We start from the raw sequence: 27,397 nt of genomic DNA, 5'->3' as shown, positions 1-27,397 counted from the left end.
AAAAGTAAGAAGAAAATAAAAACAAACTTATTCATATCTTTAACATTAGTCATATTCGAAGGTTTTTGCATGAGAGCAATAAGTTTAAATTCTAAAACAATCCCATTAAGATATGTGCTATTTTCGTAAGAATAATACGGTGTAAGATGTTATAAATACCCAAAACATTCCTAAGGAGGGAGCGTACTGCGGTTCTCAACAGATCTAGAAATGATGACTGGTAAGCTGCAGAGCACTATCAGTCGAACAAACGGTTAGAGAGAAATGTGTAATAATAGGAAGCATATCTCAGTTAATCAGAGGTCAGGCTCTCGGATGTCAAAGTAACTATAATCCCACAGATGATCAATGAGAAACGTCAGTGTCACTCAGCTGAGAACTCTGAGTAGCAAAGCTGGGACTACGAAGAGAATTGGAGTGCCGGGGAGGTGAAGAAATGAAATAGCGGAGGGTAGGTTGGAGGTCATATCCAAATAGTAGAACGGTGAATGTGAAGAGACAGGTCTTCTGTTGGCTCACAGAGCATGAAACCCTCATTAGGCTGTTAATTTTTTATCTAGAAAACCTTACCGGTATATTTTAGCTATCTTATTTTCACTATTTTTCCACGTAATTGTAAATCAACAATCCTCTATACTCATTTAGCGTTTTAGTGCTATATGATGTTTTTATTTTTTATTTCATACTTGTAATTGCAGTTTCGTGTGTTATTTTCAAAACTGATATACGCAGTTTTCAGTGTTGCGAGAATTACGTAGAATTTCAATATTCACGTGCACTGAACAAGGGTTCATATTCTGATGAATTATCTGATCCAAAGAATTCGCGATTAAAGTAAAGTTGACACTCTAATCTAGTGTCATTTCAATCGAAAACATTACGTGACATTCAAAAATCTGCGCCATTTCGTTCCAATAATATCTCTTATAAATATTAGATAGAACTTTCGTGAATATGTTGTAATACTCCGTATGTCTATGTAAGACGAAAATAAATTATTTGGGCAATCTCCAAAATGTTAATGACCTCATTTAATTTGTTCGGGAATATAAATTAGATATTTTCAAAAGAATAAAAATGTCGTAACTTCTTCTTAGGGGAGACAATCAGGTGTAGGGGTGTGAGTCAGAGACTCAGACCATCCTAGTTGTCGTTTTATTTTAGAATTCGCTTTTAATTTCGTGCTTGAAAGCAGCAGACATGAGTGAATTTGTGTGGGGATTGAAAAACGGTGATCTGGACCAAGTGAAGGAGGCCGTAGAGAAGGTGAGGTTGTTAGTTTCACTCAGCAATAAGAGTGACAATTGCAGTGTTATTTGTCTTAAGTACTCAGCCTGAGCTTCCCAAATCTAGGAAATGATGAGCATTTTCGTCTCTGTCGATGCAGCCTCTGCTGTCATTTATGTCAGACGTCGTCTCTGTCACGCAGAACATTGTGCCTGATTAAATTAGGTCTCTGCTATGCTCGGGATCACCGAGGTAGCCTTAGCCAAACCAGTATAATCTGTCACACTAAGCCTGTTATGATACGTTAGGCTACTTGTCAGACTAAGATCGTAGTTGTAATCAATGCAGGGAGTTAGAATAGGGTTTAGCCCAATTGGTCAAAAATATTATTAAGGTATTCAATGTTTCATTTCTTGAACTAGAATCTGTCAGCAAACTAATAGGTCTGGACATATCAACATGACAGTTGTCAGTGCTGTCACTTGGCCCTACCCATGATTTAGCCAGTGAAGCCGGTATTGTGGTCATACTATGGATCACTGTAATGCTGTGGGCCCATATATATATTTCAAGGTTATCGAATGTTTTAGTCTTCCTTCAGCTCTTTTGTTAATGCAAAACACTATTCTCTTTCCCAACACTTAGGCCTATATATAGCCTGGGACATAAATGGGGTGTGACCCCAGTAGTATATCGGGGTTCTTGGGATGAACTGTGATGCACAAACCAGAAGATAAAAATTTGGAAAAATGTATTTCATGTCTAATAATCTGCATCACCTAAAACAAATCACAGAGGACGAAAATGATGCAACAATTGCAGGGATGCATCGTAATGTTTCTTTCCCTGAAATACTCCTCAGCCAACTTAACCCTTGGTTTTGGGTCCTTACTTGGGGCCATCTGTAAAATAATAACAGTGTAGAAAAAGTGCAGATTCTTATTTTATTAGTACATAGACAAATTATTTACGTGCAGCTAGCCTGCATTGGAAAAAATGACCGTCAGACCACTCTTTATGTTAAATTGTCAGGTGGTTAGGAATTGAAGTACCATAGGATTATTGGAATGGTTTTACAAAGCCCATAATTATCGAGCCATTTCTGCATTATTTCTTTCTGTCTCGTCAATATGAATTACTTTTCCTCCATACCAAGCCAATACCATTTCTGTGTTACCTTGTGGTTGTTGATGTGCGTGCCATGATATTTGGCACTTAAAGGTCAGGCAGAGGTTTTGAAAGGTCTTTCCTTTGCCACCCACCCCAGTCAACTTAGGCTTTTTACACACTAGAAGCGAAGCGGAGCGACGCGAAGGGAAGCGATGATGAGCGACGTCTACGAAACGATTAGGTGTTTATATATGTTTAAACGGAGCGGAGCGATTAGGTGCATCTTGTACATATATCTCTTTTAATGGGAGGTTATATAAGCGGAAAACATCAATATTTTTATGTTTTCTTAAAAAAAATAGCGTACAACATCAAGTTATTATATTTTGTTATTATTAACAAACTATTTTTCTTGTTAAAAAATACCTAATGAGTATGTCGACAGAGGGAATGTGACGATACAAGAGGCTCTTACCATAGTTATGCACTTAAATGCATGAACTGACACTTTATCGGTCAGCAGCTGATATTTTCTTTAAATTCTTAGTAGAGAATACAACTTCTATAATTCCATTTAAATCACTATATGCACTAGGCTAGCTTCTTTCAAATTTCTCAATAAAAACTCACCTTTGAACGCATCTTCTTGGCCATATTGACAGCAACTTGCAGCACTCAATCAGTCAAGAAACAGACTGAATTGTTTCTTTACATCTCAAGCACGCGCCGCTTTTTGATACAGGTTCGATACACGTTTTTGAAATGGTAATATATACCAACTCTCAAAATATAACACATCTCATTTGTATTTCACAAATATATGACATAACTATGTTTTAAATATACAGTTTTTCCCGTTTGCTTTTTACCAATGGTTTACTTGCTTAAAACAATTAAACATTTGATTAGAACTGTATTTAACAAGTTCTATTAAATATATATTGGTCTTTTATATACGTTTACTATAAACATTCAAGAGAAAACGTTAAAGGGGAACTTACCTAATTTGATTGTCGCTAGCGATAAAAATATCGTCCATTTATTGAGAGCGATCCGCTTCGTTTTCGCTCCGCTTTTATTTCGTGTGTGAAGACCAAAGCGTTTCTGCATAGGAATATCTAAAAACATTAATATCGCTCATCGTCGCATCGCTTCGATTCGCTTGTAGTGTGTAAGAAGCCTTAGGCCTATGTTAGGTTAGGTTAAGGAAGGGTAGGTTTGGATGTAGCACTGTAGATACTGTATGCAGTTCCTAGCAACAGAAGCAACACAATTCATAATTGTCAGTTGTTCCTACACAAATACAAACCCTTGGTCCTTTACTTATATGGGGATTACTTCGGCTAAGCTGAAGTGGCCGCTAAAGACTTAACAAGGCATTGTGGTGGTATTACTTCCGGCCGGGTAGTTGGTTGGTAACAGTGGGGAACCCACGGTACCAACCTCCTGGTGTCACGCATTCACTTTACTTTCCGGCCTCGTCTGATGCGGACGTGTTTTCCTGCTCTCTGCTCGGACCTTCCTGGATGCTAAAGCTTCAACTTTTTCACGGTGTGTTTGTTCCTGTTTTTCTTTTGGCTTGTTACTTCAGTACAGGCTAACTGTGTGTGTTTGTAATTATGGACAATCTATTACAAACCCATGATTTGGATAAGCCTGTGCGCCGGGTATGTCCTGGTAAGGATGAGAAATGTGGCGCTTTCCGCTGTAGTGCGGATTCGGACCTTCACTCCCTTTGCTTAAAATGTAGGAAAGGTAACAAGGAACCCCTGATTGTAATGTTGATGAACCTTGCGATGAATGTAGGCTTTGGTTCCTTGAGCAGTGGGATAGGTATTCTCGGAGGCCTAGATACAAACGTAAGGAGACTAAGGCGTCGGAAGGGCTGTCTTCGACTCCTTCGGCACCGATGGTTGCTAATCCTTCACAATCGTATTTGAGCCCCCCGAAGGCCTTCCAGCAGAAGAGATACTACGTGCCTTCAGAGGGAGAACTGCAGCAGAAGGTCGTGGAACCGGGTTAACTCGTCTAGCTCCTGGGGCCACTTCAGCTCAGCTAACGGGAGCCTGCGCCTCTCATAAGCTGAGCCGAACGCCTTGGAGGGTACGGCTATGTCTGCCCTCCAAGCAATCTCCTGGCTCGACAACTGGGCCTTCACGTTGTCGAGAATCGCGTCTTTGTCTGCTGCTCAGAGCGAAGACCCGACCTTCAGGAGTCTTTGCCAGTCTGGTGGGAAAGCCATTTCCTTTATAACCCATCAGACGGCAAACCTCTGGGCAAACCTGGTACTGAAGAGAAGGGATGCGGTGTTGTCCCAGATCTACAGATCAGTGGGCGCCGAAGCTGCAGTCTCCCTGTGCAATGGACCCATTCTGGACGCCACCGCCCTCTTCCCCAGGGGAGAGGTGGATGCTGCGGTGGACAAGAGGAAGGCCGACGAGCGCGACCGTCTTGTCTACCAGGCAGCGACGAAAGGCGTCGCTCAGCCTTCTCATCCTGCGGCCCGGACCGTGAGCGAGGCTAGCACCCCAGCCCCGAAGAAGTCTGGTGCTTCGGCAGGCTCTCGGGGGAAAGTCCAGACCTCTTCTTCTTCGCCTCTGCAGAAGGAACCGCAGGGTCCCTTTTGCCAGCCTGTTCCCCCCAAGAGGAAAGGTAATGCGAAGAAGAAGAGGGGAGGAGCTCACTAGGGACAGCGAGCCCCCTCAGATGCTGCCGTCGGTGGGGGGGTGCCTATCAAGCCACTGGGCAACTTGGCAGCGATACAGAGCGGAGACTTGGGTAGTGGATGTCCTCATGGAGGGATATTTTCTACCCTTCGAGTCACCGCCTCCCCTCAACGACACACCAGTCCAGTTCCCATCTTATCTTCAAGACCCCCAGAAGTAACAGGCCCTACTTCAGGAGGTCGAAACTATGTTGAGCAAGGGAGCTATTGAAGTTGTCAAGGAACGGTCTCCAGGCTTCTACAGCAGGATCTTTCTCGTGGAGAAAGCTTCCGGCGGGTGGAGGCCAGTGATCGACCTCTCTTCCCTGAATCGTTTTGTTCGCCAGACACGGTTCAAGATGGAGACGGTGCGAACAGTACTGTCAGCCATCAGGGAGGGCGACTTCATGCTGACGATCGACTTGATGGACGCATACTTCCAGGTACTGGTCCATCCATCATCTCGTCGGTACCTTAGCTTTGTCCTCAACAGAGTGGTCTACCAATTCAAGGCACTGTGTTTCGGGCTGTTGACCGCTCCGCAGGTGTTCACGAGTGTTCACCCTGGTTTCAGTTTGGGCCCATTTGCACGGGATACGTCTGCTGAGGTATCTCGACGATTGGTTGATCCTGGCAAGCTCCCGCTTGCAGTTGCTACAGGACAGAGATCACTTCCTCAGGTTGTGTCGCGAACTAGGTGTCGTGATCAAATTCCGGAAGTCGGATCTCATCCCCAAACAGAGGACTCAGTATCTGGGCATGCTGATCGATACAGCAGCAAGCAGAGTCTTTCCTTCACAGGCTCAGATCAGCACGTTCAGGAAGGTGGCAAGGCAGTTCCTAGCGAAACAGGACCAGCCAGCTCAACAGTGGCAAGTCGTGATCGGTCACCTGTTGCCATTGGAGAAGCTCGTTCCACACGGTCGGCTCCACCTTCGGTCTCTCCAGTGGAGACTGAGGGACTTCTGGGATCAGTCTCAGGAGCCCCAGTCGGTTCTCGTTCCCATCTCTCAGGAGGTGAGGAACGATCTCAACTGGTGGATGGACGACAGGAACCTCTGCATAGGGACACCTCGGTCCTCTCGCCCTCCAGACATGCTGCTCTTCTCAGACGCATCGAGGGAGGGCTGGGGTGCACACCTGGAGGAGTTGCTGACTTCAGGTGTGTGGGACCATCACGACAAGCACCTTCACATCAACGTCCTGGAGATGAAAGCAGCGTTCTTAGGTCCTCTAACCTTTGGTGTTCAGTTAAGGATCCAACACGTCCTTTGTCCAAAAACGCATTGGCATTCTTCTTGCGAGACGTGATTTCTGAGTCGCACATTAAGATTCAAGAAGAAGACTTGCCAATTTGCAAGGTTAAAGCCCACAAAATTAGGGCAGTAGCGACTTCGATTTCTTTCAAGAGAAATTTATCCCTATCTTGTATTTTACAATCCACTTCCTGGAGGTGCAAATCAGTGTTTGCAAATTTTTATCTACGTAGCATTGAAACTGTTTACGAGAACTGCAGTACCCTTGGCCCATTATCTGTGGCTGGCATGGTATTGGGGGAGGAAGGTTAGGGGGTAACCTTACACTCCTCTATCTACTCGCCTTGAATTTGTTGTTGAGGTTCTGGAAGTTGGGGGTACTGAGTACCTGGAGCCCCCATCATTCATTGTGTCGTGCTATGAATGGTTTATGGTATCTGATCTGTTTTATGGTGTATGTGTAACTTGTGTTTTATGGTTTTGGTTGGTACTGCACCCGGAGCAAGGGCTTTGGTATTTTGTATGCTTTGGCAGCCATTGGAGTACTCCTTGGCTGCAAAGCCCCACTAATGTAGAGGCGCCTCTGGCTTCACTGCCACACCGCTACAGTCGAGATGAGCTGCATCAGAGGCAGCATTTTCCTGCTGGAGCTCTCTCATCAGTTAGGTCACAACTAACATTCTTAATGTTAACTATTTACTATTTTAAAAATTCATCTCCATTCATGAGTGTTTTTTGAAGTAGTACATGCCCATGCTTCCCACCTCCTGTCAATGTGGGATTCAGCTATGTAGTTACTTGGTAAGTTACTTATATAAAAGTGACATTTTTATAATATAAAGTTTTATATATACTTACCAAGTAACTACATGATCATAGCCCTCCCTCCTCCCCTTTCATGGGCATAGGGCATAAACCATGTACTATCCTTCCCCGAAAGTGGGTTGGGCAAGTTACCTACAACAAAATATTGGAACGCTACCGTGAATGTTCAAATTTAAGCTGCCGATAAATGAAATGTAATAGCTATGTAGTTACTTGGTAAGTATATATAAAACTTTATTTCATTATAGAAATGTCATTTTGAAGACTTAACACAAGTTATAAATTACAGACTCATTCACTTGATCCTATGGTGGCAACATGTTAAGTTTTGTCAGTCTGAAAATTTGGGATTGGGGTGTCGGATTTATTACCCTCTTAAAAGATTCCTTGACTTCGTAGAAGTGGGAAACATTGTCATCCTTTGCTGGTTGTTCATACACAAATGTTGGAGTATACTCCATGGTTTTACTAACAAGACCCAGTCCACGTCATGAATCCTTGCAAGCCTCAGTAATCTTGTTGCACCCACCATCCTTCACCCAGCAGTGTTCATCAGCAGAGTGCCTTTAGAGATTCCAAGGCTACTGATGATTTTGTGGGAATGAGTCCATTGCATCTATGTATCTACCCAGGATAACATAAAGACTAATGGGTTTGTATTGAAATATATGATTTCTTTCTTAACAGAATAAAGTTTTCCACATGCAGTACCATACTATACAAAAATACTTGCCCACCTCCCAACAACTTTCAGTTGCAGCTGGTTTAAACTTTGTAGACCATTTTTCAGATCGGTGGAAAGGAGGACTCCTCTCAGATATGATTGAAGATTGCTGCTGCTGCTGATTTGGTTAATTTAAAGTAATGGGTATCCATATGGGAAAATTGATTTTTTAAAAATTTTATATATATGTTAATACAATTATAAAAAAGAGCAAGGGAAATTCAGGAAAAGGAATTGCAGTTCAAGGAGGCTTTATAATGTGGTGGTAAATTGATTGATGTCTGAGTCGGGGCATCTCAAGGACTTTCTCCCAGGGGAAGGTTTTCAGTCAAGAGGAAAGAAAAATTGTAGCAAGCATGCTAGATGTGAAACTAAGGAAGAAATATGTGAAGAGCTGATGTTGCATGTCATTTTGTCCATCATCAGTAATTAGGGATGGAAATGGATGATGAAAGTCAAGTGGGAGAAATGAGTAATGCAGTAAGGAGATGCTCCTAATAGTAGGAGAGGAACAGAATTCAAGACAAAAAGTCAAAGTAAAAGAAAAGAACTGGATTGGGCAAAATTTAGGGGAGAGTGGTTATAGGGGAGTTATATAAGGTAGACCCCTCAAGTTGGTAGTGCCATCAGTGCACCTCATATGGTCCCCTGTTGGCATTACTAAAGGTGTTTGTAGCATCTCTTCAACCCCTAGCTTCACCAACTTTGTAGCCTTTTCCTTTCCTGACATTCCTGCTTCCTTACTTCCAACTTGCTATCCAGCCTTTTAGCTATTACAGTACTGGCTGCCTTAAGCGATGGACAGCTGAAAGTGCTCCAGTATTGTGCTTGACAGCTTAAATTTTCAAAATCAAATATAACAGGTAGATATAAATATTAAAAAAAATCAGTATTTAGTTGCATGAGATCAGGCTGGGATAATAATAATCAAAGAAGTTAGCCCCACAGCAAGTTTATTTAGACTAAGTGAGCCATGAATAAACCTACTTGAAAGCAGAACACCGTAGAAGAGCAAGCTTGATTGACACTGGCCATTGGTTATGATTTAGCAATATAATTCAGTGGAATTTTTCTTATTTTAGCTGATTTTAACCTGCTACTTGCTAACACAGTTTGTTTTCAAAGTAAAGTGTTGGAGAAGTTGGACAGCTAAGTGGAAAAAGAATGAGGGGAATGTATGAGAATGAAAATAATGTAATGTCATGCTAAAGGCCTGTCCACACTAGGAAATATTGTTTGGAAACAAAGTTTGCAAACTGTTTGCAGACAGTTTGCAAACAGTTTGGAAATTGTTTGGAAAAAAAGTTTGCAAACAGTTTGGAAACTGTTATGGAAACAGTTTAGAAACACTTTTTACCGTATATTTGTTTCCCATCCAGAATGGAAAACATTTAGTGTTTCTGTGTGTATATGTATATATACACATGTATAATGTACATATATATATATATATATGTGTGTGTGTGTGTATACGTGTATATATAATTACGTATATACACTTAAACATTCATTCTTATACATAAGTCTATGTACATATACATACACTCCAGAAACAAGTCAGCATGACACGCTCCTTTTCCTAAAAACTTCATCACCCATCTCTTTTTCTTTCTCTTACCTCCCTGAGTGCATTAAAACTGCCAAGTAAAATAGAGAGGCTACTGCACCAGCAGGCATCTGACGACAACTGAGGTCTGGACAGGAAACATTGTTTGCAAACAGTTTCCAAGCTGTTTGGAAACGGTTTCCAAACTGTTTACAAACAGTTTTCAAGAAACTGTTTTCAAACAGTTTGCAAACTTTGTTTCCAAACAATGTTTCCTAGTGTGGACAGGCCTTAAAGGACATATAATTTTGCCTATGTTGCCCTTTGCAAGCCACTTTGTAGGTAGTATTCAACGTATTAAACTATCAGTCTTGGTAAACAACTGCCTAATAATAATATTTGCATTAGCAGAACAAAGTTTTGTGACATTTAAAACATTGAAATTACTTAAAGGTTTCTAGTATTTTCAAAATAATCAGGTAAATACAACTTTCAAAATTATCATGATTACAGTATGCTAGAAATTTTATGATTTCAAATTTTGGCTCATTGTTCCAAACTGTTGCTTATTACAAAATACTGCTTTTCTCCTTACACTATGAGATATTCTCAGAAAGTACTCTGTTGACAAAGCACGTTAAGATTAAACACAACACTACAAATTGAGTTGTGCAAGTTGTATAATTTTTTTTTTTTTTCACAGCAAGGAACGGATGTTAACACTGCTATAGAAGGTCGTCCTCCTCTGTGTTTAGCTTCAGATTATGGCCAGTCCGATGTAATTAGATATTTATTAGAAAAAGGTGCAAATGTTGATGTAAGTACTGATTCTCATGTTCTTGTTACAGTAATTTTTTGTAAAAATAGATTTCATCATTCATTTTAATGGCAACCACCAGACTACTTAACACTGTACATAGAAGGAGAGTCCCTCTTTATTGTCACTGACATTCTTCTCACTATTGTTTCATCATTTCCTTATATCATTTACCTCATGATTACCTTTATTAATGCATTTCTGGTCAGTTAAATAATTAAATGTTAACAATTTCTTTTCTTTTGTTTAGTTACCTCCAAAATAGGATACAGCATTTAAAGACTGCAGTCACTGCATTTAAAGGTCCCACACTAGGTTTTCAGTTGCACTAGTTGATGTCTTTTTTAGTCATGATTTTGTTGTTTTATCATTATAATGTCAATGCCACAGCATGTGTTACTATGACACCTGCACTTGTGTAGATACTGTATATATATGTGTGCATTTGTGTGTCCAGTAGTCCAAAATCAGCAGAGCTGACTGGGTGCCTGACTTGCGGAAATGCTAGACCCACTTGACTTGCGGAAATGCTAGACCCACAAGTAGCCCTTAAAAGTACTGGTTAAAACTAGAATTTGACATAATTGCTCCTGACAGTAGTGATCATTATGTTTTTGAAGTTGTTCTAGTCTCAGAATCATTTTAAATATGATTATATTGCATAAAATTGTTCAGTTCTTATTGGGAAAAATTAGTAACCATAAACTAGTTGAGGCTAGGTAACTGCCTGTTCATCTTCGAATTACAGTACTTATTTTTTATTTCTATCAATATACCTTATGAGAAATTTCATAATTTTACCATTTTTTAATCAAACGGACTATTAAATACAATACAGTACTTGGATTACAAATTCATCCATAAAAAAAAGGAAAGACATCTGCATGTTCATTCTTCAGAAGATTGTCAAATAGTGGAAACTAAAGTAAAATTGTTAAACTTCAGGTTACAATGAAAATTTATCTTTACCTTAGTTAAATGGTGTACAGTAAGGCACCAGAAATTAAAATAGATAAAATATCACTGTAGTGAATGATCCTTTGGCTGAATCAGTTCAGTAAATCGAGAATATATTGTTTAATAATAGAGAGAGAGAGAGAGAGAGAGAAGTTTTGTGTTTGGACTGTAAGCAAGCATAACATCTCAGGAACTTTTATTTTTAAAACTTAAAATGCCTTTTGAAAAAAGTAATGAAATGGGTCCCAAAGTATGTAATTGACTAGTTGGTCACAACCAATGAGGAAAAGGCCCCAGGCAGCATAATCTCTCAAGATTGAGTGAGAACCAGAATGCTAACACCTGGAACCACTGTCTCCAAGGGCAAAAAGTGTATTATACAGTAGTAAAATATATATGTTTGTTAATCTTTGTAATATAACACTATATTTTTTGCTCATGTTTTTCTTTTCTTTTTCAGTCTACAGATAAACATGGTATAAGTGCATTACTAGCAGCTATTTGGGAAGGACATACCCAGTGTGTTAAGATTTTATTAGAAGCCGTAAGTACATTGTTATTCTGTATCTTTGAGTGTGTATACCTATACGAAGAGTATGCATAATGTGTGTGTAAAGATTACTTTCATTTCTATTGCTAGTAATATAAACTTTTGTACAGTATTGGGAAGGCAATCTTTAGGTAGGTGTTGTGCATTGTAGTTACATTACTTCTTTCACTTTGGGTTATTCGGTCTATATAGCTGTATAAGACGATTTGTATGAGTGAAATATGAATTCGTTTTCAGTGTTGCTTTACAGTATTTTATACAAATATAGTTAGTGCTTATGAATAATTGTTTTTTGTACTACAAGCTGGACACATGCACCTCAGCTTAACAGACAGTCTAGGAGTCTGGTATCCCAGTAAATAATAAATGTGTTAAGCAACAAAGTCCCAAGATACAGTAATATAGCTTATGTAGCAATCATGGGAAACTGTCTCTTTCTTCTTCTGTTATGTAGTGTTATTTCATCTTAAGTTTTAAGGAGGGTCTTTTTACCTGTTAAACTCAGTAATGAAGCAACAATACAGGTAGGAATAACAAATAAAAAAGTATGTCTGTGCTGCATGTGCTTATGTTTGCTAATTTTATACTGAGCAACCAACTTGGACAAAAGTGAAACTGGAAGAATGAAGGGAATGTTAAACCTCAGAACAGCCATAAAAAGCAATGGTGAACTTGCAATAAATAAAGGACAAGCCAGGATCAACTGTTAAATGCTGTAGTTGAATATGGTTGAAAAGCATTGAAATTACCACAAGAATTATGCATGTAAATAGTAATTTGTTCATGAGACTTACCTGCCAGATATATATATAGCTGTATTCTCCGAAGGTCCGACAGAATTTCAAATTTTGCGGCACACGCAGTGGCCGGTCAGGTGGTTAGTACCCATTCCCGCCGCTGGGAGGCGGGTATCAGGAACCATTCCCATTTTCTATTCAGATTTTCTCTGTCGCCGGACTGTCAACACCTGTTGTCAGTTCCTATATTTTTGGATTTTGGAAATTTGTTGTCACTTAAGTATTTTGGTTGTTTTTGGTATTCGACTGGATCTGTGACTTGGCATACGCTCTTTGTGGACCGTTTTTGATTTTGCTTTTGACTTTTCTTATAATTAAGATGTCTTACCTCTAGCTATCGAGTCTGTAGCTTGGGTGAATGTAAGGTGAGGCTATCAAGACTTTGATAGTTCCTCACTCTTTATGTATGATATGTAAGGGTGTTCAATGCTCTATGATAATCGGTAATGAATGTGTGGGATTGTCTGAGGGTGAGTGGAAGAAATATGAAGCCTATATGCTTAAATTGGAGCGTGATAGGCTGAGGAAATCTTCCTCTAGAGTGCATCCTTAGTTGGACAGTCAGGGTTTTCTCCTACTAGTAACCCTGTAGTAATTTATTACTAACCCTGTAGTTTGTTGCTGCAGAAGGTAATTCCCTGGCTCGTGTGGAGTCAATGCGTGCTCTTGAAACTAAAGTGAATGCAATTCAAACGCATAGTGTTAGTGCTAGTGCCCTAGTGTTGTGGAGGGGGCGTCAGATCGGCCCTATAATGCCTCTAGGCCTGGACCTCTGTCGAACTCCCAGGACCAGGGAGGGGGCATGTCGAAAGTCGCATGAGGGTTACGGGGCTTCCCACCGATCTGGCGTCCCTTCGGCAGGTCCTGATGACGCTACCCAGGCTGCCAGGGATCGTGCTCAGGCACGCATCCTGAAGGATTGCTTCTCGTCCTCCGACACGTCCTCCCGCCACGGGGTTGGAGCTCGGTTGGACTCTCGCCCTCTTAAGAGAAGCTTAGAGGAGAGGACGCTTCACGCCCTCTTCCTCTAGACGTTTGTACTCTTCCCCGAAAGTTGCGTGGATATTCCTCTGCAGAAGAGAATAAAGTGTTTTTCGCTTGATCACTCTACTCGACCCCCCTGTCGCGCTAAGGCAAGGGCTAGAGCTTCTTCCCCTGTGGAAGGAAGTATACGTCTCTCGTCCCTTTCCTTCTCTCAGGTTCAGCCCTTCTCCCGAGAGAGTGGCTTCTCCAACGCGTAAGATTTTGTTGGGTTTGCAACAACAGCTGGATGCTCTCATGAACCTTTCAAGATTCGAATCTGCCTGTTAAGAGGTACAGACTTTCACCTTCGTCTCCCCGCTCGGGAACGATACAGAGCGTCTGTCTTCTAGAGAGAGTGTTTAGTGGCTTCCTATTCGTCTTCCCCCCCGAGTTGAGGTGTTGGCCTTTTCTCTTGTCTCGCGCCAGGAGCGCGTCTTGCTCTTCGTGCGCTTCTCACGCTTCACGCGCTCCTCACCTTGGCGCCGGCGCGCGCTTCAGCCATGACGCCGCCGCGCGCCACGCTGTGACTCTCTTCTAGTACTTGCCACGGAGCCTCTCGCGTCACGCCATGACGCCCGCCGCTTTCGCCACGTATAGCTTCAAGTCTTGTGTTGACACCGCCCAGTTGTTCATCATGTCGCACAACTACCCGCTTCAACATTTGATGTCCTTCTTATTTTAGCCAGTACTTGCTTCGGCAGTACATATACTAATTGGAACGATACAGAGAAGATTAGCATGGCTCTTGCGCAAGGATGACACGCTAATCGTGAAGCGTTCCACATTTTTTATGTTTACTATACGTACTCTAGTTGACGACTTCTTCGTTCGCGGGAGTTCCCGCCACGATCGGGCGAATCGGAACTACTTTCACCACTCACTCAAGACCCACCAGCTGCGGAAGAACATCCTCTTTCGTCACAGCCTTTGTATGAAGAGAAACTTCTTTCGTCTTCTTCTTCCTCTGATTATCAGACTCTGGCTTTTTTCTTAGGGATCTGTTTCCTGAGACTTTTCAACCGTCGGCTCCTCTCTCTCCACCCTCGCAGTTGTCTTTGTCTTAAGGGGAGCGTTTGTGAAAAAATCGGAAATAAATTTTCTGGGATATTTTATATATGGCATCATACATATCCTGACTATCTTCTCAGAAAGTTTTATTTAAAAGTTCGCCACAGTTAGAAGTTATAAACAAAACAGTAACCTATCATAGTCAAATTACATTTTTCATATAATGTAATGATATTGTCAGTATATCGGTGGTAATTTCCTTTTAGCTATGAAATAATATCTAATGCGATCTATGGCAACCCTGTGGACATAGTACGCATCAGCTTAAAGACAGGAATGCCGCAGGGCAGTCAGTGGCAGTCAGTCAGTAGCAGCTCAGAGCTTGACTAAGTAGAACGTCGCTGGCCAACCTCAGCCGTGTTTTGGCACTCGCTTCATTTAGCTTCATTTAGCGAAGTTATATTACTTTGCAGGTCTATTTTTTGGCTTTTCATTATGTCATAAAAACATCAAACTGTGTAACGGCAAGCAAATAAATACACAGAGAAGCAAAAAATATCGTTTTTCTCAAAACTAAAGTTATCGACATTCAAACTGCATCTCCTTCATAACGCTTGCACCGATCTCAGATACAAAAAGTAAACGAAAGCTAAATGTTTGCATAACAAAGGGGCTTCCATGGGAAGCAACATGAGACCCGCACCACGAGAAAGAGTTTTTTTCCCGAAGGAATGTCACTTCCAAGAGAGGTAGCAAGTGACTCCCTTCATCTCCAGACTCCCTTTGCAACCAGGCTTCATTTTGCACAAGCCTGGAAAGAGTGAGGGCAGACGTTTGGTCCCTCCTACTGTTAGAGAGAGGTTACTTGATTCCCTTCCTGTCTCCTCTTTTGTTTTTGTTTCCCAACTGCCTTCCTGTCAAACAGAAAATTGTTTGACCTGCTCAACAGATGTTCGAGCGGAGAGCAGTGGAACAGATATTGACTCGGTGTTCCCGGGATTTTACTACAGATTGTTTCTAGTCCCGAAACTTTCAGTAGGCTGGAGACCCGTCTTGGACGTCAACAGGTCGAACAACTTGGTCCGGAAGGAAAAGTTCAAGATGGAGACCTCGCAGTCAATACTAGGAGCCCTTCATCCCGGGATTGATGGTATCTTTGGATCTCCAAGATACTTATCTTCACGCCCCAATTCATCCACGTTCGGTGAAGTATCTCAGGTTGTCTTGGGGACTAGGCGTACCAGTTCAGGGCTCTCTGCTTTGGACTCTGCACAACGGCCATACCACGTTGAAAACGCCGCTTCTCGTCCGATCAGCGGTTAAGCAACGTTGGGTCTGGTCAGTACTTGGATGGTTGACCGCCTGGGAACTCCAGATGCTGTTGGCGTCACATTTTGCTCGAGGGTGTTTACACGTCTCATGAAAAACGTTGCAATGCAGTTGCATCTGTCGCACGTCAGGATCTCACTCTACTTGGACGACTGGTTGATTCGAGCGCCGTCGAAGAGAAGGTATCTGGAGGACCTTCAGTTGACTCTGCAACTCGTGAAGTCCCTGGGACTTCTGGTCTGTGGAGAAGTCGCAGCTGATCCCCTCACTGTCCATTGTGTCTGGGAATTCAGATCTATTCAGCGGCTTTTATAGCGTCTCCGTCGCAAGAACGGCAACTTCTATGTACGAAAAAGTTTTGGCCTTCTTGGAAAAGGAAACATGCTAGGTGAAGGAAGGAATGAGTCTGCTGGGGACCTTTTCCTCGCTGGAGAAGTTTGTTTTCTGGGGAGTCTGCATCTCAGGCCTCTTCAGTTCTTTTTGTTGGAGAACTGACAAAGCAAGGAAGACTTGAAAGAGGAATTGAGAATTCTTCCTTATATAAAGAGGATCTGTGGTGGTGGCTCGATCCAACGGAATTGCAGAAAGGGATCTCCTCAAGCTTCTGAACCCCAACCTAGTGTTGTTTTTCCGACGGGTCTTCAACAGGTTGGGGGGCAACACTAGAGGGGAGAAAGTGTTAGGAACCTGAGAGAGGAACAGGTGTCCTGGCTCATCGACTTCAAAGATTTGGCGGCTATCTTTTAGCTCGCCAATTCTTGAGGTCCAAGTTTGCAATCGTGTAGTTCTAGCAAACTCGGACAATACTTGTTCCCTGTTCAGCCTTGCAAGAGAGATTATTCTTTGAGCCTATGCTCGCAACATTTCGACTCTCACAAGTTTTGTGGCAGAGGTCGAAAATGTTCGAGCAGACCTGCTCTGTTGGCGCCATCAACTCCTGCCGAAGGAATGGACCCTTCATCAGGAGGTTTGCCAAGATTTTTGGAAATTTTGGGGTCGCCATCTTGTGGATATTTTCACGACCTCAAGAACAGCGAGGCTCCTCTGTAAAGCTCATCTGTACTCGACCCTGGGGCAGTTGCGATAGTTGCTCTTCCCTGGGATTGGACGGGAATAGATGTTTACGCCTTTTTTTCCCGTTCTAAATTCTGGGAGAAGTCATCACGCAAGTTCGCGGCCTCACAAGGGACGAGGATGACTCTCATCCCCATGTTTTGGCCTTGAACCACTGGTTCTCGGAGTTTCTCTTCTGGTTGGTAGACGTTCCGAGGACCCTTCCTATGAGAGCAGACCTGCTCATACAAACCCACTTCACGAGATATCTTTGAATCTCCCCGCTCTGAACCTGACTGCTTTCAGACTATCGAAACTTGGTCAGAGCGAAGGGGTTTTTCTGGCCAGGTGGCACGGGCCATCGCTAGAGCCAGAAGTTCTTCATCTAAAGGATATATCTAGCTAAGTGAGCAACCTTCAAAGGTTGGTGTAGAAAGAAGGGCTTTTCCTCTTCCTCTATCACTGTGAGCCAGGTTGTGGATTTTCTCCTTTACTTAAAAGAGAAAAACTCGATATAGCAGTTCCGACTATCAAGTGTTATCGGAGCATGCTTTTCGATTGTATTCAGACACAGAGGATTAGCTTTGTCTGACAATAAGGACCTCCACGATCTTACGAGCTCTTTCAAGACGTCCAAGGTTCCTCAGCTGATTTCCCCTGCTTGGAACTTGGACGTAATGCTCAAGTTTTTGATGTTTAGTCCTTTTGAGCCTCTCCACTCTGCATCTCTTAAGGATGTTACTCGAAACGGCATTCCTCGCGGCGAAGAGAGTGAGAGAAGTTCGAGGCCGTCATGTGGGCTTCAAGGAACACAATGCTGTCTATTCTTTAAGCCCTAAGTTCTTGGCTAAGAATGATAGGTCTTCTAACCCTTGGCCTAGACACTTTGAAATTAAAGGTTTAGCAGACCTTATTGGACAGGAACCTGAGGGAGTTCTATGTCCAGTTAGAGCTCTCAAGTACTACCTTAAAAGAACACAGGACACTCGTGGTCCATTGGATGTTTTATGGTGTTCTGTGAGGCAACCAGTTAAACCTATGTCGAAGAATGCACTGGCATTCTTCATTAGGGACGTCGTTAGGGCGCACACTCTAGTTGTGACGACTCCAACTTCAAGTTGTTGAGAGTTAACGCTCACGAGGTGAGGGCAGTTGCTACCTCCATGGCGTTCAAGAAAAATATGGTACTCAGTGACATTTTTAGTGCCACATTTTGGCGAGAAGTCAATTCGGTGTTTGCCTCACACTCTTGGCAAGATGTTTAGGTAGCATACTGAAATTGCTTTCGCTGGGACCATACATTGCTGCTTCAGCAACCTTGGGGACAAGGGGTAACTCTGATCCTATCCCCTTTTTAATTGTGTTTTTGTGGTTGTTGGGTCGACTACTGGAGGCAGTCTTCCCAATCCTTTGCAAACTAACGCTTTAGGTGTTGGTTAGGTGGTTAGTAATGCTCTTTTGTCCTCTTTGTATGGGCTATGATCTAGTCACATTGTGGTCACGCCCCGTTGACAGATCATCTAGAAGTCGCCAGCTATATAGGTCACTACCCGCTGGGGTCTCTAGTAAAGCAGAAGCAGACTAGAGTGACAGTAACCACTCAGTCAGCTACGCTATCAGATAAGGAACCAAAATAATTTTACCAATAATTGGTTTTCCTATTTCTTGGCTGTCTCTACCCCCTCCAAAGGTGGTATTCAGCTATATATATATCTGGCAGGTAAGTCTCATGAACAAAATGATATTTTAATGATAAAATAAAGTTTGTTCATACTTACCTGGCAGATATATATATTTATATTGCCCTCCCTCCTCCCCTCAGGAGACAGTGGCGTTAGAAAATCTGAATAGAAAATGGGAATGGTTCCTGATACCCGCCTCCCAGCGGCGGGAATGGGTACTAACCACCTGACCGGCCACTGCGTGTGCCGCAAAATTTGAAATTCTGTCGGACCTTCGGAGAATACAGCTATATATATATCTGCCAGGTAAGTATGAACAAACTTTATTTTATCATTAAAATATCATTTTGAGCTTACTACCTCAAAAGAAAAATGGAAAATATGATAAAGCAGGTGATGTTGGAAGAATTATTCTGAATTGATTTATTTTAATCAACAAGTTGGGAATAGAAAAAGAAATGTTGACTAGGTGATAAAAGAAATTTTCAAGAGTATTGAAAATGACAATTAGTGATGTTACATAGACAGCTAAAAATAACTGAAATGTATTTTCAAGAATTAAAATATAATTAAAGTTAGAGAATAAGAATTGAGTAGTATGCAAAGCATAGGTTGACTGTGACAGATTTACAGTATTTACGCAGTCAGAAGTACAAATATTTTCAAGCTTCTGGGCCCATCAACCCTTATGTTCATATCTAGAGAAAATTCCCATGAATTATTTAGAACTTCTATTTTTCCACATATTTTTGAAACATTAATAATTTTTTTAAACAATAAGAAGAAAGAAGGAATATCTATTTCATATATATATATATATATATATATATATATATATATATATATATATATATATATAATATAATAGCTAGCACTATTGTGGTCCTTGTGGTACAATGGATTTTGGAATTTGATGTCAAGGTTGGTTGAGCATCTGACAAGGGTTTGATCCACAGTAAGATGGCACATCTGATTACTATAATTGTACATTGCCTCTGGTGCAAAACAATTTATGATATTTTCCTCCACCACTGGATCATTGAGCATGCTGGTGGCATTCATGTATATATTGATTTGTAAGGCAGTCTCTAGTTACATTTTGTAAGGCAGTCTCTAGTTACATTCATTAGCTCCCACTGCAGGTATGACTACATAAGAGGGCATTTTGGCTGTTGCAATTAAATGACTAACTGTGGTGATCATCAACATGTTCCTGTAGCAGCTCAGTGTCTCTCTTATATTTCTCCCAGTGATGTCCAGTCTGGTGATGGTATCCTTGATGTTACTGTTTAGTCATTTCAGCAAATGCAAAATATAGATATCTTCCCTATCATGTATGATTGCCTGAAAGTTTACTAGGAGATTATCCATTCCTCTGTTCTCCCAGCAGCAGGGTCTTATTGAGCTATGATTTTAGTACTCCTTTGCCAGATTCTCCAAGTTGTTGATCACTTCCAGGTTTTACAGAAATCATCATATATTGACCCTAATGCTGTTGCTTAGAAGAATTTCACCATTTGTCTTTGGATGCATTTTTGTTGGAACTTATCTTGTTAACATGGAGGACAGTAAACTCTCAAGAACCATAGGTAGTGGCTTGACAAGTGGTTCTTCAGGCAGTTAGGCATGTACATTTTCATTGAGGTTTATATGGCATTTTTTATGTGGTGGTAACTTAGGATTCTCATGTAGCATTTTCCTTTTCAAATTATTGTCCAAGGGTTAGTAGTAGCAAGAAGCAAGGCATATACATTGCAGAGAAGGGGGAAATAAAAGAAATCTACGAAGAAGCATGATGTCTTATATAAGGAACTTACCAAGCAATTACATAGCTAACATTTTCCTACCACAGCAGACCAAAAAATCTAATTTCGCGATGGCGCTACCATCGCTAGTGTAGGTGACAGGGTCCCGCCCACTATCAGGACTGACAGGTACAACTCAGTGGGAAACATCAGTTCATTTTCTGCCAGCTCCCAATCAACATCAGTGGTTTTTGGGCAGTACCTTGTGTCATTTGTTAGATTGTTTTCCTGTATTTGGTGACATACTCAGATTTTGTGTGGCTTTTTTGCAATTAGTGAATTATTAGGTTATTTTGTAATTTTTCACTATTTTACCATGTCAGATTCTAGTTCTAGCTTTCAGTTCTGTACTGAGGGATGTAAAACAAGATTAAGTAAAATTATGTATGATCCTCATACTAAATGTATTAAATGTAGGGGACAAGATTGTAATGGGGAGATTACTTGTCAGGACTGGGATTCTCAGCAGTGGAAGGCTTATCATTCCATTCTGATGAACTTGATAAAGATAGGAAGAGGAAGGCTGCTCTTAGAGCAGAGCATAGAGCTAGCTTAGAAGCTACTCCTTTGCCTTCATTGGCTGAGGGTAGCACTGTTTCTTCCCCATTTATCCCTTCTGTTTCTCCAATTCTGAGTCCTCCTCCTGTCTTACCATGTACTCTTTACCATCCTCCCATGCTTCTGATTCTAACACCATCGCCAGTCTCAAGTCTAGGGTTGATAAGAAGTTGGAGTTTTTGGCCAATACGGTCATGAATCTTGGTTTATCTTTTAAGGCTATTGTTGGTAAAGTTTCTGTTCCAGGTGTTTGTGCTACCAGTGTCCCCAGTGCTAGTAAAGTACAAAGTGAGAGTTGTGTTTTCTGAGGAGGCGGCTGTCTGTCCTACCAGTGCTCCTTGACAAAGGCCTCTGTCCCACTCCCCCGCACCGGGTAGAAGACATACCAGAGGTCAAAGGGAGGCTGATAGGGTTTGCCCACAGGCAGTCATCCCCTCCATCGAGCCTGTTGCACGTTCCTGGGTGTCGACTGAGCACCACTGGAAAGGTGTCTCGTTTACTGCACATCATATGTCTGATTTGGAAGATTTGTCGTCGGATGGAAGGCGTTGTCGGCTTCGGTCTTCTGTTTTTCATCCTTTGAAGAGGCATTTTGTGGCTGTGAACAGCTCTCCTCTCATTAAGAGACTTAAGGAAGTTAGTGTTAGCTCCCAACCTTCTTGTAGTTTTGCTGATCCGCCTCCTTTGTTGTCTCGGGTTCGACAAGCAGCCTGGGATAGTCCGGAGTCTCATGGCACCGAGATTGCCTGATGTTGTCTCCTAAGCGGTCTTGTAATAAGCGCTTGCCGCCTCAGCCAAAGGGCTCTCGCGCTCCTGAGCGCCTGCCTTCTCCCGAGCGCCAGCTGCTCAGTCTCAGGTGCCTGCGCCTGCTCATTTGGCGCCAACTTCTTCTTGCTTGGTGCCAACTTCGGACCGTTCGACTCCTGCTGCTTCTAAGTGCCCAACGCCTTCGCTGCCTATCCCTCTTTCTTCACCTCAAGAGGATTCTTCTTTGGCTCCGAGTAAGCATCAGTTGGAGGATTTGATGACTTTCTTAAAGAAGAAGACTGCTCCTAAGTTTGAGGATTTAGTTCTCTCTCCTATTTCGTCAGAGGATGAAGAAGCAGACAGTGATTCGGTGCCTGCCTCAGCTTATTCGAGTCTCCTCAGGTTCCTGTTATTGAACTTCCCAGACTTCTTCCAGCCTGCTGCTCCGGACTCCCCTGCCTCTACATTTTTTATGAAAAAGCATACCTCTGATTCTTGCCTTCCTAAGCTCATCCTCTCCTGTTCTTCGAAGAAAGCGTTGAAAGAAGTTGATGAGTGGTTGACTTCGAAGCGAGCTGCCGGCAAGGCTACTTTCACCTTTCCTCCTTCGAAGCTTCTTAAGAGGACGTACAGGTTTTATGCCACTGGGGGAAGCACCTCCCTTGGGAGTTTCTGCCTCCTCCCATGGGGACTTCTCCAGCTTGGTTGATGCATCACGTCATACTGCTTTCTCCTCGGCGAAAGTTTTCTTCTCATCTCCTGAACTGGATCACCTTGTTCATAATATTTTCAAGGTTTTGGAGATTTTTAGTTTCCTTGATTGGACAGTGGGGGGCTTTGGCGCAGAAAATTGAAGACTGCCCAGCCCTTGGGGAAGACTTTGCTTCGGACTGGCTTAATGTTCTGTCTCGCGCAGACAAGGCAGTGAGGGACGGTTTGGCTGAACTTGCATTCTATATGTGATGGGCTCGTTGAAGAAGCGAAAGCTGTGGTGCTCCTTTACTACTAAAGGAGTGACCCCTATCCAGAAGTCGTCTCTCTTATACGCTCCACCTGACAAGTCTTACCTTTTTCCCTAGGACGCTGTTAAAGAAGTTCTTTCGGATCTGCAGAAGAAATCAACTACTGATCTTCTGACCCAATCATCAAAGCATCCCAAGGTAACTCTTGCAGTCGTTTCCAAGCCTTTTTCACCTCTGCAGCCTCAGCCCTTCTGTGGAGGAAGATCTAGAACCCAGTCCAGACCTCGCTCAAACCTTCGGCCTCCAGCGAAGTCATTTAAGAAGTCTTCGGCCAAACCAGCCACCAGTAAATGAGACCCGTGTCCTTCGTGCTCCGGTAGGTGCCAGGTTGCACCTTTTTTGGGAGGAATGGAGTCGCAGGGGTGCAGAACCTTGGTTAGTGCAGGTTCTGAAGACGGGCTACTCTGTTCCTATCAATCAGACTCCTCTGCTTTCAAAGTTGCCTATCACCTTGACGGCTTACTCGGCAGGGTCCGAGAAGTTTTCGACCCTCGTTCAAGACATGGATTCTCTCCTTCGCAAGGGAGCGGTGGAGGGGTTTTACAACAGGCTTTTTGTTGTCCCCAAGGCTTCCGGGGGCTGGAGACCAGTTTTGGATGTCAGCACTTTAAACTTGTTTGTGGTGAAGACCCAGTTCCACATGGAGATGAACTGGTCTGTCATGTCGTCTCTCTATCAGGACAACTGGGTGGTAACCCTGGACATGCAGGATGCATATTTTCATGTCCCCATCCACTTGGACTCGAGGAAGTTCCTGAAGTTTGTCTTTTGGGGCTGCGTTCTCCAGTTTCGGACGCTGTGCTTCAGCCTGTCCACAGCCCCACAGGTCTTTACCCAAATCCTCACTCCCCTCGGCAAGTGGCCACATCTTCTCAGGATCAGCTTATCCTTACACCTGGATGATTGGCTTCTCCGCTATCCATCAGAGGAGCAATGCACGAAGGACTTACAAGGACCCTTTGCCTAACAAAAGAGTTAGGCATCTTGATAAATGTACAGAAATCCCAAATGACTCAGTATCAGAGCATTCTTTATTTGGGGATGACTGAACTCTCGTTTTTCAGGCTTTTCTCTCCCCCAAGAGGGTCGAGTCGTTTCTCCAGACTGTGCAGGATTTTCTCAGTCTCTCTACTTGTGCTCTCCAGTTGATGAACCTTCTTGGAACTCTGGCCTCAGTGGAATCTTTTGAGGTTGGGCAGACTTCACATAAGGCCCTTGCAACTCTTCCTGAAGGCAAATTGGTGCAGGAAAACTCAGTCAGACTCCATAGTCTTCCCAGTAACATCGGAGATCAAGGTGGTTATCCGAGGAGAGACTTCAGGAAGGACTCTCCCTATCTCCTTTGAACTCCAGCCTAGAATTCTACTCTGACACCTCAGACGTAGGGTGGGGAGCCCTGTTAGAGAGTCAGAAGGTGTCGGGGACGTGGGCCGCAGCTCAGAAATCTCTACATATAAACGTCAAGGAGTAAAGCCATTCATCTGGGCCTTCAAACTTTTTCTCCACTCATATTGGGGAAAATAGTTGTGATTTAATCTGACAACACCACTGCTCTGTCCTGCGTTCGCAAGCAGGGCCCACCCACTCTTTCACTCTATGAGGTAGCCAAAGAGCTTCTTCTATAGGCGGAGCAGAATCAAGTCGAGCTATTCCCCCACTTTGTGCAGGGGAAGATGAATGTTCTGGCGGACCACTTAAGCCACGGTCACCAGGTGCTCCCTACAGAGTGAACCTTGCATTCCAGAGTCTCCAGCGATCTGTGAGGCTTTGGGGCAAGCCCTCCATAGATCTCTTTGCTACTTCAAAGAACAACTGACTTCTCTCTTTTGCTTACCAGTCCCGGACCCTTTAGCTTGGATGACTCCAATGCAACATTAGACTGGACAGGCCTAGGCGTCTACGCCTTTCCCCCCCTTTCAGGATGATTTGGGAGGTGTTAAACAAGTTCGGTTCTCATCGGAATGTCTCAATGACACTAGTCACTCCCTTCTGGCCGAGGAAGGAGTGGTTTCCGGACCTGCTGAGACTTCTCATGGATTTCCCGAGACTTTTTCCACAAGAACAGTTGCTGCTCAAACAGCCACATTTTCACAGGTACCATCAAGAGTTGTCCTCTCTGGCCCTGACAGGCTTCAGACTGTCAGGAGCCTTGTCAGAGCAAAAGGATTTTCACGTAGGGCTGCAGGAACTGTTGCTAGATGTAGAAGAGCTTCTTCTAGCAAGCTCTACCAGTCCAAGTTTACAGTGTTCAGATGTGTGCACAAAATCATGTCTCTGCTTCTGAAACCTCTGTATCCCAGATTGCGGACTTCTTGCTCTTTCTCAAGACTGTTAGGAGATTGTCACCCTCTACAATTAGCTCAGTGTTCAAGCACAGAGCAAGGTATTAGCGATCTTGTCAAGTCTTTTGAGATCTCCAAGACAGACAATCACTCTTCAGTCCCTTGGAATTTGGATGGAGTTTTAAAGTGGCTCGTGAGCTTCTCTTTTGAACCTCTTCATTCTGCCCCTTCGAAGTCCCTCACTCAGAAGACTTTCTTTTAGCACTGGCTACAATAAGGCGAGTAAGTGAACTCCAAGCAATGGATAAGAAAGTTGGTTTTGTGCATGGAGGCACAGTTTGCTCTTTTTCGCTTGATTTCCTCGCTAAGAACGAGAACGTTTCTGGTCCCTGACCCCACTCATTTATTATTAAGAGCTTGGAGAACATTCTTGGGCCGGAAGAAGAGGAAAGACTTCTTTGACCCGTGAGGGCCTTGCAGCTTTACATCTGCAGGACTGAGAAGATCAGGGGTTCCTCTAAGAACCCCCTCTCCTTTTTCTTAAGGAGCCATATATCAGAACTCAGAAGCGCATTCTCAGGTTCAAGAGGACGTCTTCCCGGTCTTGAGGGTAAAGGCTCGTGAGGTTCGAGCCATCGCCACTTCTCTTGCTTTTTGGAGAGATTGAATTCTGTGTTTGCTTCACACTTCCTGAAAGACATGGAAGCAGTTTTTGATAATTGTAGCATGTTAGGGCCTTTATCTGTGGCTGGCATGGTGTTGGGAGAGGAAGCACAGCGGGCGAACTGCCCCTCTTCTACCTCCTTGCCTTGGTTTTTTTAGGTGTTGAGTTGTTGGGAAGCCTGCGGGTACAAGTGTACCTGGAGTACCCACCAGATTTTTTATGGTTAGGTTGTTGATTGTCTAGTTTTTATTGTGGTGTAAGTGACACTGTTGTTTTTTATTCTGGTTGGTCATGCCCAGGGCAAGGGCACCTCCTTTTGTCTTTGTCAGTTGTCGGTGTACCTCCACAGCTGCAGAGCACCCACTGGCCAATACGCCATGCCCTCTACAGGTCAAGATGAGCGCTGACAAGAGGCAGTATTTACCAGTGGCAGCTCTCTTACCAGGTAAGGTACAACAAGCATTGTCTCAGTGCTAGCAAACTTCTAGTTCAAAGTCATTATCTTTTAATGTTTTGGATTAGTTTTATGTCCATCTAACCTCCCTCCTCACAGTGTGGAGTCAGCTATGTAATTGCTTGGCAAGTCACTTATATAAAAATGACATTTTTTATGATAAAATAAAGTTTTATATATACTTACAAGCAATTACATAATCAGAGCCCTCCCTCCTTCACCACAGATGGACGTATTTTGACTCAAACGAATTGATGTTTCCCGCTGAGTTGTACCTGTCAATCCCAACAGTGGGCAGGACCCTGTCACCTACACTAGCAATGGTAGCGCCAACGCGAAATTTGAACTTTTGGTCTGCTGTAGTAGGAAGCTGTTAGCTATGTAATTGCTTGGTAAGCATATATAAATTGCTTGGTAAGCATATATAAACTTCATTTTATTATAAAAATGCTGTATTTACTTGTGTTTGTTTAGTTGAAAGAAAGAGTGCTTAGAAGAATTCTTGTAAGGAAATGCAATGAAAGCAACAAAACATTAAATGCCTGTTAAAAGACCATGCATATAATCAAAGAGAAAATTCAAATTGATAAAAGCATAACAAGAACAGATAAATGAGAGCCAACAAACTTGTGAAATATATCAAGAGAAACAAATGATGCAAAGGAATACAGTAGTTTGAACCTCATAAGAGAAAGAGATGGCGACTCCAGTAAACAAACATGAAATGTATATTTTCCATGGAATAAAATTACATTCCCAATCTTATGTCTGAGGTGAACTTAGGGTTCAAGGCAGACAGCAGAGACAGACAGACAGATTTCAATGGATGAACTCAAAAAAGGGATTGGAAAATGTCTAGGAAGACATAAAAGCACACTCAGCAATCTAGGTTAGGTTCAGGGTGCTGATGTGTAAGGGAAACTAAATTCTCACAACAACTATGCTTACCTGTGCAATTTAATAATAGCAATCTTGATAAATGAAAAACATAAAAATAAAAATAAACCCCTGAAAGTAAAGCAAATAAGAGTGACAGAAAATTATTAAGTTACAAAAAGGGTATCACAAGACAAAAATCACAAAAGGTTGGACAGTTATTATAAATTATTAAATTGCACACGTAAGCACAGTTGTTGCAAGAATTTAGTTTCCCATAAGGAGAGGTAATGAGACAATTTAGTAATGGTAACTAAAGCAAAAGCAAGTAATACAAGGGTTTGATCTCAGTGGATCAGAAACAGTGTTGTCACTTGGAAA

At 42.6% G+C, this 27,397-nt stretch overlaps 2 protein-coding genes, 1 non-coding gene and 1 pseudogene across 3 annotated transcripts in view; 3 read left to right on the top strand and 1 right to left on the bottom strand.

Annotated features, from left to right (window-relative positions):
* The window catches only part of LOC136843175 (uncharacterized), a 141,753-nt gene that overhangs the window by 50,007 nt on the left and 64,349 nt on the right, over positions 1-27,397 (bottom strand). The gene's annotated exons all lie outside the window — the stretch shown is intronic.
* The window catches only part of LOC136843176 (myotrophin-like), a 31,739-nt gene continuing 5,426 nt past the window's right edge, over positions 1,085-27,397 (top strand). The window contains exons 1-3 of the mRNA XM_067111247.1: positions 1,085-1,266; positions 10,096-10,209; positions 11,627-11,710. Of these exons, the coding sequence (XP_066967348.1) occupies positions 1,201-1,266; positions 10,096-10,209; positions 11,627-11,710 (264 nt within the window). The 5' untranslated portion in view covers positions 1,085-1,200. The remainder of the gene's footprint in view (positions 1,267-10,095; positions 10,210-11,626; positions 11,711-27,397) is intronic.
* LOC136843594 (U6 spliceosomal RNA) lies at positions 14,222-14,325 on the top strand. Its single transcript, XR_010854601.1, has one exon. It is a non-coding gene; the product is annotated as a U6 spliceosomal RNA (small nuclear RNA).
* On the top strand, positions 15,815-15,931 carry LOC136843596 (5S ribosomal RNA; annotated as a pseudogene).

This window comes from Macrobrachium rosenbergii, chromosome 11, assembly GCF_040412425.1.
Source record: "Macrobrachium rosenbergii isolate ZJJX-2024 chromosome 11, ASM4041242v1, whole genome shotgun sequence".
Classification (NCBI taxonomy): Eukaryota; Metazoa; Arthropoda; class Malacostraca; order Decapoda; family Palaemonidae; genus Macrobrachium; species Macrobrachium rosenbergii.
Note: the sequence above shows the minus strand (reverse complement) of the source record. Positions and strands in the feature narration are given on the sequence as shown.